Source organism: Gymnoscopelus microlampas (genome assembly GCF_963454915.1).
Source record: "Gymnoscopelus microlampas genome assembly, chromosome: 5".
In the NCBI taxonomy this organism is placed as follows: Eukaryota; Metazoa; Chordata; class Actinopteri; order Myctophiformes; family Myctophidae; genus Gymnoscopelus; species Gymnoscopelus microlampas.
The window spans coordinates 52373551-52386437 of NC_139942.1; the positions used below are offsets into that span (position 1 = coordinate 52373551).

Sequence of the window (12887 nt, forward strand, 5' to 3'; positions counted from 1 at the left end):
ATTTCGTATTTAGCCTTGCAGTTTGTCTTCATCTGTCCCTTTACGTCATTGTCCCTGTACCACATGTGTACGAGTATGTTTGTATCAGGTGATGCAATATGTATCTAACATCAAAGTAATGTGGACTGCATCCTGCATAATCTAGTGTGATTACATTGATACTACGTTTAATAATTGTGTTGATTGTGTGTGAGAGAGAGAGAGCGAGAGAGAGAGAGAGAGAGAGAGAGAGAGAGAGAGAGAGAGAGAGAGAGAGAGAGAGAGAGAGAGAGAGAGAGACAGTGAGAGAGACAGAGAGAGAGACAGAGAGAGAGAGAGACAGAGAGAGAGAGAGAGAGCGAGAGCGAGAGCGAGAGCGAGAGCGAGAGCGAGAGAGAGAGACACACACACACAGAGCGAGAGACACAGAGCGAGAGAGAGAGGCATTGCTACTGTGCTTACGTATGTTGCCTCGTTCCGAGCCTTACTCATCTGCGAAGAGAAAAGCCTAGTCACGACTCACGCCCTAAAAAAAACGCCACATATTTGCAAAAACATTCTTGATTTTTCAAAAAAATAGCAGATCTACAAGCTCATATGAGCTTGTATATCTGCTATTTTTTAATAGCCAAATAAATCTAAAAATGACACAGATGCGTTCCCGGTCTTAAAGGGTTAATGGGTTAAGCGTCATAATAATTCAGAAGCTGCGGATTGGACAAGATGAGTTCCCTATACTTCTCATCTCACTTGAGACGGTTGCTAGGCGATGTACCGCAACATGTCAGAGCGAGGCTCAGACAGGATAAGGTCACCTTATATTTCACATGAGAAAAAAAGAAAAGGGCTTGTGGGGTGATTACACAGTCAATCAGGGTGCTGGGAAAAAAAGGCCTGGATAAAGTTCAGCTCATATTTTATCAGAGTGAAGTTTTACAGTGTTATACACAGCAGACTCCTGGGGGCCGAGGAACCAGGAAATATCACGACAGCCCCATAATTTATCTGAGGCCTGTTGGTAAGGGATACAATCATTTTTAACCCATTTAGACCGGGAACGCATCAAAAAATAGCAGATCTACAAGCTCATAGCGCTGCACTTTGCTATTTTTTTTGGGAAACATCGTGAAAATGTGTGTTTTAAAGCGAACGTTTTTAACTCTGATCTGTGCTATCTGGGGGCCCCTGGAACATCATACTGTATTTTGAGATGGGGGGGTCCATGGCCAAATACATATCATTTTGGGGTGGTCCTTGACATGAAAAAGTTGGAGCACCACAGATATAGAGTAGCAACATACTGTTAGCATTTAGACATTTTTTTTTAGATAATGTATTTGGCCATGGACCCCCCATCTCACAATGCTTTGTTCCAGGGACCCCCCCCCCCAGAAGCAAAGATTTGAGTTACAATGATCACTTAAAAAAATATATATATTCAGAAGATTTGCACGAATTTTCAGGATTTTTCAAAAAAATGGCAGATCTACAAGCAAAGAAATCTAAAAAAACTACACGGACGCGTTGTCCCGGTCTTAAAGGGTTAAGGGAGGTTGGAACTTCAGGTAACGTGGCGACAACCTCATATTTCATCTGAGGGTTTAGCTCTGCTCCGCTGCGCGGCTGCTTGGCCCTGACGCTCTGCTAGCTGCTGCTGCGCGGCTTGGCCCTGACGCTCTGCTAGCTGCTGCTGCGCGGCTTGGCCCCGATGCTCTGCTAGCTGCTGCTGCGCGGCTTGGCCCCGATGCTCTGCTAGCTGCTGCTGCTGCGCGGCTTGGCCCTGATGCTCTGCTAGCTGCTGCTGCTACTGGAGCTGAACATCCAGCGGAGGCACTTGAAGGCTGACATCTGCTACGACAGAACCAGGCTGATGAAAGGGACAGCGAGCGGGCTGACTGCTGACTTTATTATGGCTGAGGACAGCCGTGACTCACCGTGTGTGAGTGTGTGTGTGTGTGTGTGTGTGTGTGTGTGTGTGTGTGTGTGTGTGTGTGTGTGTGTGTGTGTGTGTGTGTGTGTGTGTGTGTGTGTGTGTGTGTGTGCGCGCGCGTGCATGTGTGTGTATGTGCGTGGTCGTGCTACCTGGATAGACACAGTGTCAGTCAGTCTCCTGATGGTCAGGCTGTGCAGCTGTCCATTGGCCAGGTTCCTAACTCTGCTCCTCAGAACCTCAGCATCTCTGCTGGACTCCAGCTTGTACCTCACCTCCAGCTTATCTTCACACGCACACACACACACACACACACACACACACACACACACACACACACACACACACACACACACACACACACACACACACACACACACACACACACACACACACACACACACACACACAATTTATTCATGACCACATAAAGGAGAGCATACAAGGACACAGATATTAACGGTACAGTTTCACAGTCACAAAATCATGGCATAATGTCTTCATGATACAATAAGCATGTGCCTCAGTACTCTATGGCAGTGCTTCTCAAACCTTTTCATGTCAAGGACCCCCAAATTGACACTTATTAGCCCGCGGACGATATACCAATAAAAGATAAGCCACTGACCCCCATAAGAGAAGATTGTTACGGCTCTATAGCAGTGATTTTCAACCATTTGAATTTCTTGGACCCCCATTTAATGGCACTTCTATCTCTTGGACCCCAATTCATATCATCAAATCAGTGTTAATTTAACTCTGAGAGTGTACAAATGGAACCAAATGGACCTGTTAGGGTCCATTTGGTTCCATTTGTACATTCTCTGAGTTACAGTAATTTTTTCCATTTGGTTCCTAACTATCCATCATTTAGCTGGGGACCCCCTGGAACTCCCTCAAGGACCCCTGGGGGTCCCTGGACCCCACTGTGAGAACCAATGCTCTAAGGGTATAATTAATAGCGGCAGCTGCCAATTATAGCAGAGACAGCAGAGTACTTTGCCAGCCTTTTTGCCTCTTTTATGGGCATCCCAAGTTGTTGAAATCCTCTAACAACCAGTCTATGTCCTCGGCTGCCAAATATAAAAACAAATATAGCTGCAAGCAGCGATAATACGGGGCCAGTGAATAGAGAGAGAGAGAGACATGGAAACGGAATAGATTGAAGAGAGAGAGAGTGACATGGAAACAATAGATTGATGAGAGAGAGAGATGGAAACATAATGGTTTGATTGGACATCTCAACCTACTGCCATTAACAGGATTCGAACTCTCAACCTTCAGACTAATAGGCTGCAACACTACCTATAGTGCTATAGCTTTGTCCAGGCTGATATTGTCTGTTGAAGATCATAAACTCTTGCCTTCTTTCATGAACCAAGCCCCTGTTTCACTAACACTAAGATCACTCGTTCACAAGCCATTTACCAATGAAGAAATTGTACATCTCCTCAGAACCAAAACTAATGAAAGTAGCCGATCTACAAGCTCACAAACCATGAAAAGTTGTGAGATTGTAGATCAGCTATTTTCAGAATGAAGAATGTCATACGTAAAAAACGTACTCTCAAATAAGCATTTCAGGTTATCTTTACCATTTGCACATGTATTCATTGATACAGTCATGTTGTTTGCAATTCAACTTAAATTAAGTCTACATCAAGTGAGGCTTGAACAGGCGACCTTGAGATTGTGAGGCATTCATTTAAGGGAGACGCCATTGGCCCAACAGACAAGTAACTGTGAAAAAGGAGATCACACAGATGATACAGTTTCACGCAAATAGCTGAAAAATCCTGGGTTTAAGTGTTTTTCAAACTGCTCAAAATTGCGGACAATCTAAGGGCGGAGCTTAATGGTCAAATCGATACGTGTGTTCCTCATGAGTCAAGGCACATGTGTAAGCAAGTTTCACGACTTTCGGCCAAACGAGGCATGACTTATGCCTGTTTAAAGTCTGCATTTTCAAAAAATTGCTATAGCGCCCCCTTTTGGCCAATTGGAGTAAGATTGGTTTCAGTGATATTTGGAATGACCCTGTACTTTTCTGCAAAGTTTCAAAGAAATGTGAGTCTGCATGTATGTTTTAGGCACAGATGAATAATTTTCATAAAACTGTAATAGTTAAAATCTATCTCCTCCTGGGATTTTTGAGCAATCTGCACGAAACGTTTACCACTTGAACTTTGGACCTCTGCCTACAAAAAATTCCAACGGATTTTCCATAAGTGAAAAAATGCAGAAGTTAGGAGCCAATGACTGTTTTTCATATAATTCAAAATGGTGGGAGATCTAAAGGTCAGAGGTCAAAAGTCAGACCACGAAAGTTGTCGGGCATGAAGAGACGCATGTGTGTATCGAAGTTTCATGGTTGTAGGTCAAACAGGTCATGAGTTGTACCTGTTCAAAGTTGGCACTTTCAATTGAGTGCTATAGCGCCACCCTTTGACGAATGAGTGTGAGAATTATTTCTTGGTAGTTTTTCATGAGCATCTACCATATGGCCGAGTTTCGTAAAAAGCGTATGCACGGTTAAGCCAGAACTGGCAAAAACAAGTATTTTTCAAACTGCTCAAAATTGCGGAAAATCTAAGGGCGGAGCTTAATGGTCAAATCAATACGTGTGTTCCTCATGAGTCAAGGCACATGTGTAAGCAAGTTTCACGACTTTCGGCCAAACGAGGCATGACTTATGCCTGTTTAAAGTCTGCCTTTTCAAAAAATTGCTATAGCGCCCCCTTTTGGCCAATTGGAGTAAGATTGGTTTCAGTGATATTTGGAATGACCCTGTACATTTCTGCAAAGTTTCAAAGAAATGTGAGTCTGCATGTATGTTTTAGGCACAGATGAATAATTTTCTTTAAACAGTAATAGTTAAAATCTATCTCCTCCTGGGATTTTTGAGCAATCTGCACGAAACGTTTACCACTTGAACCTTGGACCACTGCCTACAGAAATTTCCAACGGATTTTCCATAAGTGAAAAAATGCAGAAGTTAGGAGCCAATGACTGTTTTTCATATAGTTCAAAATGGTGGGAGATCGAAAGGTCAGAGGTCAAAAGTCAGAGGGTGAAAGTTGTTCAGCATGAGGAGACGCATATGTGTATCCAAGTTTCATGGCTGTAGGTCAAACAGGGCATGAGTTGTACCTGGTCAAAGTTGGCATTTTCAATTGAGTGCTATAGCGCCACCTTTGGACGAAAGATTGTGAGAATTATTTTTTTATCGTTTTTCATGACCATCTACCATATGGCCGAGTTTCGTAAAAAGCGACAGCGCGGTTCAGCCAGAACTGCGAAAAGTGGCAGAAGAAGAAGAAGAAGAAGAAGTGACAGAATACTGCCAATAACAATACGTGTACAGAGCAGAGCTCTGTCCCCATAAATAGTCTGCAACTATAATCCAGCTCTGAAAACATCCAAAACACCATTATCTGTTTGTGTAAACTGTTTTTACCTGGTAAACCTCCAGAAAGACATGTTAAAAACATAATAAACGTTCTAGACAAATACAGACATACATTGGAGAAACTGGAAGGTAAATAATAAACTATTTGGACAAAACAGATATATTTCACAGTGTATGGCATCAGCAATAAGATGTCCTATGCCAGGGATTCCTAATGGTTGGGTGGGGTTGCGCAGGCTGCCTCTATGGCAGGGGTCTTCAACGTTTTCAGGCCAAGGACCCCCTAGCTGAGAGAGAGATGAAGCAGGGACCCCCTCTACGTATAAAATTGTGTGTCATCTTTTTTTTTTTACTTGGTCTGCTCTTTCTTCCCTCTACACACCAAACCTCTTTGCCAAAAATAGACGATCTACAAGCTCACAAGCTCTGCTATTTTTGGCTAAAGTTCTCCTCAGAAAAGGGATGCTAGGGTTCAAGTGGTTAATGTAAAAAAATAATCATATCACACAAAGATTTGGCGGACCCCCTGTAGTAACTTTGAGGACCCCCTAGGGGTCCCGGACCCCCTGTTGAAGACCCCTGATATAACCTATAACTGGTCCAAGTCACATGTAAAAGCAATCAAATCATAACAGAGGTGATACAAGTTGTACAGTTTCTCAGAATGGGTGAGACAGCTTGCCTCTTCATGCCCTAGCAGCAGTCATCATACCACACATGCATCACTGTCTCATAGAAGCAACGCTTCAATAAGTCATTATTTAATTGGCTCCAGCTTTAAGTCATTCAAACCGGGAACGCATCTACAAATGACAAACTTTTTCATGTCAAGGACCCCCCCAAAAATATTATGTATTTGGCCGCAGACCTCCATCTCAAAATATTTAGTTAAACGGACCCCCCCCCCCCCCCCCTCCCCTCCCCCCCCCAGAAGCAAAGATTTGAGTTACAAATTTGCTTTCAGAAAATCTATATTCAAAAGATTTGCACAGATTTTCACGATTTTTCAAAAGAATAGCAGATCTACAAGCTCATAGCGCGGCACTCGGTGCTGTGCTATGAGCTTGTATTATCTGATTTCTTTTTAAAAAAATATATTTTTGGGGCTTTTCTGCTTTCATTGGATAGTACAGGTTAGAATGACAGGAATCAAAGTTCCTACAGGGGGGCCACCAAATATTTGTGTGATAGGAACTTTTTTAATTTTTTTACATTAACCACTTGAACCGCACCATCCCTATTCTGAGGAGAACTTTAGCCAAAAATAGCAGATCTACAAGCTCACAACTTGCAGATCTGCCATTTTTGGCAAAGAGGTTTGGTGTAGGGACCAAGTCTACTAAGACTTGGTTCAAGTCTATTAAGTAATAGGTGTTTAATGTCAAACAATGCGCATTAACATGAATCTAACACAACACTGATGATAGTTGCTGTAAAACAACTCTATGAAATCTAGGAAAAAGTTGAATCTGCAACACAAGTTTATACAATATTCGTTCATCTCTCTCTCTCTCTCTCAACTAAGAGGTCCTTCCTTGGCCTAGGAAAACGGTGACGACCCCTGGCTTTAAGTGTTTGACAAAATGTGCCTTTTATCCGTCTAATAAACATGTCATGTACAAGAGTAGCGCCGAAAGTGAGTGTAAAAAGTCCTCCAAAGTCACACAGTAGGTGTTAACACAGATTGGGCTCAGAGTGCTGAAGGACAGCATGGTGATGATGAGCCACTTAACACACAACTATCCAAATTAAATCTCTCTGATGCCTCCAGGTTGTTTTTTTCTCCTTCTGATTTGTCTTTTCTCTATCGCTGACTGCAATCATACCCCGCTCTGCCCCTCCATGCACACAAAACTCATTCAACCACTTAAGCTCTGAAGCACTACCGCTCTCTCTCTCTCCAAGATTACATGCTTTTTTTTTTTTTTTTGGCGAAATGCATTATCAGTATGCAGAGTGCTTCTTGGAACAAATAATTATCCCATCTCGGTACATAATGTGCCTCTGGAAGAGGAAGAGGAAGAGGAAGAGGAGGAGGAAGGAGGGAGATTGGAGGGCAGCACGTTGTCTCTGTAATGACATGTGATCATGTTGTTGCAATGCAGTATCTATCTATCACACCTTCTGATGCTTCTTCTTGGAGTGATACTTGTGCACGGTGCGGAATAATTAACACGTTAAGAACGGGAACCGCATCACCTGTGTCATTTTTTAAGATTTCTTTGGCTATTTAAGAAAAAATAGCAGATCTACAAGCTCATAGCTATCTGCTATTTTTTTTTTTTATCGTGAACATTTTTGCAAATATTTGAATATATATGTTTTTTAAAGCAAACTCAAATATTTGCTTCGGTGGGGGGGTCCCTGGAACAAACTTTTTTGAGATGGGGGTCCGTGGCCAAATACATACTGTATCTAAAAATGATTTCTAAATCCTAACAGTATGTTGCTATATCAGTGGTGCTCCAACTTTTTCATGTCAAGGACCACCAGAATTATATGTACAGTATTTGGCCGCGGACCCCCATCTCAAAATATGTTGTTCCAGGGACCCCCCAGAAGCAAAGATTGGAGTTAAAAAATTTTGCCTTAATAATATATATTCAAAGATTTGCACAAATGTTAATGATTTTTCAAAAAATAGCAGATCTACAAGCTCATAGCGTGGCACAGAGAGTGCCGCGCTATGAGCTTGTATATATTCTATATTTGCACAGCCAAATAAATCTTAAAATGACACACATGCTTTCCCGCTCTTAATGGATTAATAATTACTTTGAAGATAATGTGAGTCAGCTCCTTACCTCTCCTGTTAATCGACAAAGTCTCGTGGGGATTAGCTAGACCTCCACGTAATTATTATTCATGATTAATGTACTATATAACGGTTGCTTATATTAAAAAACAGGTAACCACTTGTACACATCCATATCAACAACACCATTGCAATTATAAATATAGTAAGTTGATCACTAAAGTTAATTATATACCTTAACCATATGTAAGCATAATTAGGAACCCTAGCGTGCCTATTTTGGGCGTGTCATAACATGCGAAACATTTGGCAAAAATAGCAGCTTTACAAGCTCACAACGCTTCACAATTCATTGCTTTGCTGTAGAGCGGAGAAAAAAAGTAGGGTTATTATTTCAACAAATGGGGGCGTGCCAATGGCCTAGCGGTTAAGGCGCATACCACATATATAAGCTCTAGCCTGACAGCAGGTCGCACGTTCGATTCCCGGGCCCGAATGACCTTTGCTGCGTCTCACTCCCGTCGCTCATAGCCTGTGAGCTATGAGTTTGTATATCTGCTATTTTTTAATAGCCAAAGACATCTAAAGTGACACAGATGCGTTCCCGGTCTTAATGGGTGTTAATGTGTCCTCACCATGCTTGTTGATGAGCACGGCCAGGTACTCTCTGTAGTAGGAGCTGACGTAGAGGAGCAGGGCAGGACTGTGGCTGGTCCTGAAGCTCAGGGAGACGTTCTCTCCTCGCAGGGTGACGTCGGAGTAGATGGAGGAGGGCAGGGTGCTGCTGGAGGGCAGGGTGCTGCTGTTCCTGCTCAGCTCGTACGGCTCCTTGAAGGTGTAGCTGACCGACGTGCCCGGCTTGAAGCTGGCCGACACCTCTGGAGGAGAAGGGAGGGAGACGGCGGCACGTAAAATGTCACCACAAAACTCAAAGGTGGTTCTCAGTGGTGGAAAGTAACTAAGTACATTTACTTAAGCACTGTACTTGAGTACAATTTTGAGGTGTTTGCGGTACTTTACTTGAGTATTTCCAATTTCCAATAGTTTTACTTCTACTCCACTACATCTCAGAGGCAAATATTGTACTTTTACTCCACTACAATTCTTTGAAAACTTTAGTTACTAGTTACTTTGCTGATATGAATTATTACATTATGAAACATACATCAACCCCTTCAGCCCTATTTTATACATAAGCCCTATTTTATACATAAGCTGAAATAGCAGATCAACAAGCTCACAACGCCGAGGCGTTGTGAGCTTGTAGATCTGCTATTTTTGGCTAAAGTTCTCCTCAGAAAAGGGATGCTATAGGGTTCAAGTGGTTAATGTAAAAAATATCATATCACACAAAGATTTGGCGGACCCCCTGTAACCCCCTGTAGTAACTTTGAGGACCCCCTAGGGGTCCCGGACCCCCTGTAGTAACTTTGAGGACCCCCTAGGGGTCCCGGACCCCCTGTTGAAGACCTCTGCAGTAAGCTCTAGGTCGCAATGCTAGGTTTGAGCAGAGTGGAGCTGTCCTTGGTACTGAATAGTACAGTGGACAGGTGAGCTCTGTCCATGGTTCTGAACTATATGAACTGTGAGCTGTCCATGGTACTGAGTAGTACAGTGGACAGACTTCTCTATGATTTTGACACCTCCGGAAGACAGAGAGCAAGTTTTAAAGATTGAAAGATATTTCCTTGTTTAACATGATGTTGTGATGCTTGTGAAAAATGCTTATTGTACAAAGTTTGTTAGAATCGTTCTAGTTAACACATTGGGTACCAGCATTTTTTCATAACAACTTACGTTGGGTGCCAGCATTCTCCCCATTGACTGCGCTTTACTGTTTAAAGCTCTAGACTCCACAACGAGCAAATCCATGTAAAAAAAAAGCATCCATTCATTATACATAGAGGTCTCGTACAATCGGGGGAAAAAAATTAAAAACATTCGGTAATCCGTTCCATAGTTGCAGCCAGTTGAAAATAGTCAAAAATACATTGTAAAAAAAAAAGTACACAGGAGCCGAGATACAGGCTTTTGAAGTCATAAGTTAACCAGGAAGTGGATTAAAGTCTAAATCTTCGAAACATGATATGTCCTGGTGCTGTGAAGGAAAAACAAAAAAAACAAAAACAAACAAACAGTATATATACGGTTTTGGCACTCAACAGGTGTATTTGAAAAGAAGTATATATACGGTTTTGGCACCCAATGTGTTAAATGAGACCCACTGGGTTTTCTTACATTTTGTTCTCGTTTGCAATTTATTCTGCTGTCTTAGTTTGGTTTTCATCTTGTACAGTACTTTGGTAGAGCACGGTTGTTTTAATGGTACTTTGTACGTAAAGTTTGATGTGACTGTATGGAAACTAATCATTTTGGTTTAATGTATATGTTCCTATTGTTTCCCAGGGAAAACACAGATTATATTTACATAATATTTGCACTGCCTCGGAAGTCGGAACTATAATTAATTTACACAGTAGCCCATTAAGATGCAGCGTCTAAACAAGGTTTAAAAAAAAAAGAATTGTTAATTATCGCCTAATTAACTAGAGAAACAAAAGCCATCCAGAGTGTAGCAGTTGACAGGCGAAAATCATATCATTACTGAGGTGCTCTTATGAGAAGTACACAGAACAAGGTTGAAGACATGTACTGTATGACTGCTGCTACATTTACAGTGCCATTAAAACGTGCTCAACATTAACCCCATAAGACCGGGAACACATCTGTGTAAACCATTATTTTATGCTTTGGCTATTAAAAAATAGCAGATATACAAGCTCATAGCGCGGCACCGAGTGCCACGCTATGAGCTAATAGATCTGCTATTTTTGAACATTTTTGCAAATCTTTGAGTATATATATATATTTATATTTTTTAAGCAAACATTTGTAACTCAAATCTTTGCTTCTGCGGGACCCTGGAAGAAAATATTTTGAGATGGGGGTCCGTCGCCAAATACATATAATGTTGGGGGTCCTTGATAAGAAAAAGTTTGAGGACCACTGATATAGTAACATAGGTTTTTTTCAGAAAACTGTTAGGATTTACATTACGTCCTACCGGGGAAACTCCTCCCCTGTCAGGTGATAAGAAGCGGCTTGCTAGCTCCTCATGCATTGAAGGAGGCATGAGCTCAGTTCTGGGCTCTCCCTAGGCTGGCAGAGGGAGAGTAGCGCCCAGGATTACATAGGCAATTGGCACTGGGTGAAAAAAATGGTTACAAAAATCGTGCGATAAAAATTATTAAAAAAATAAAATAATACAAAATAAAATAAAAAACTGTTAGGATTTAGAAGACATTTGTAGATTTGGCTTCAGGTATTGCAAATGGTTTAATAAATGCCACCACTTCAAACACTGTGATTGCAACCTTTTCAACCTTTTTACTAAAAATGGACGTGGCTATATTGTGAAAATATGTTTTAAATATGTTCAAAACAAAACAAGGTATGAGTAATTGCAGTTTAGAAATAATGTGCAAAGTTGAGTCTCTACAGCACCATGTTCAAAGATCAAACTGCCTGATTACAGTGATACTACCACATATTTACATCGCAAATAATCTGTCAATACTGCAAAACACTACAGTCCTAATCAGTCCTACGGCTATGGCTGCAAATACACTATCTGCAATTTTTATTTATGTTGTTATCTGTGCTCATCTGTCATAGATGCTTTGATGCAAGCAAGTTATCTTTAATGGGCACCATGTGTTCCAGACAGTAAGTGTGTTAATGAGGATAGCAGAGTGTGTGTGTGTGTGTGTGTGTGTGTGTGTGTGTGTGTGTGTGTGTGTGTGTGTGTGTGTGTGTGTGTGTGTGTGTGTGTGTGTGTGTGTGTGTGTGTGTGTGTGTGTGTGCGCGTGCGTGCGTGTCCATGTGCACCAGGGCAAAAGGGGTTATGACCAGTGGTGGAAAGTAACTAAGTACATTTACTTAAGTACTGTAATTAAGTAACATTTTGAGGTATTTGTACTTTACTTGAGTATTTCCAATTTCCAATACTTTTACTTCTACTCCACTACATCTCAGAGGCAAATATTGCACTTTTACTCCACTAGCGACGCGTTGTGAGCTTGTAGATCAGCTATTTTCAAACATTTTAGTACTTTTACTTTTGGTACTTTAAAGGTACTTTATCGTGCTTGTTCACCAAAACAATAACTTATTTTCTACCAATTACACACCCCATGAAGCCTTGATTTCATGGATTTATTTTTGTTTTTGTGGCATTCCTGAGACAATAATTTGATGACTGTGTGTATTTCCGGTATACATTAGCCGGTAGGAGACGGGAATCAAATTATTAGCTTAGGAATGCGACAAAAACATAAAAAGAATCCATGGATTCAAGGCTTCATAGGGTGTGCAATTGATAGAAAATAAGTCATTTTTTGGGTGAACTCCTCCTTTAAGTACATTTTGATGCCAATACTTTTGTACTTTTACTCAAGTGACTTTTGAATTCCGGGCTTTTACTTGTAACGGAGTACTTCTACATTGCAGTATTGATACTTTTACTTAAGTAAAACATTTGAGTACTTTTTCCACCACTGCGTGTAGCACATCTGTGTGGTTGTGCATGCGTACCTCTGTGTGTTGGGTTATCCAATGGTGCGTACTGCTCTGTGTGTGTGTGTGTGTGTGTGTGTGCGTGTGTGTGTGTGTGTGTGTGTGTGTGTGTGTGTGTGTGTGTGTGTGTGTGTGTGTGTGTGTGTGTGTGTGTGTGTGTGTGTGTGTGTGTGTGTGCATGCGTGCGTGTCAGTTAAGTTGTAGTGTATTGATCCCTGTGGGGAAAGTTGTCCTCCTCT

General features: G+C 41.5%; 1 protein-coding gene across 1 annotated transcript in view; it reads right to left on the bottom strand.

Moving 5' to 3' along the window:
* The window catches only part of LOC311045353 (contactin-associated protein-like 4), a gene marked incomplete at both ends in the record, with an annotated part of 213324 nt that overhangs the window by 12970 nt on the left and 187467 nt on the right, over positions 1–12887 (bottom strand). Inside the window, 2 exons of the mRNA XM_084057199.1 lie at positions 2062–2195; positions 8709–8951. Coding sequence (XP_083913325.1) covers positions 2062–2195; positions 8709–8951 — 377 coding nt within the window. The remainder of the gene's footprint in view (positions 1–2061; positions 2196–8708; positions 8952–12887) is intronic.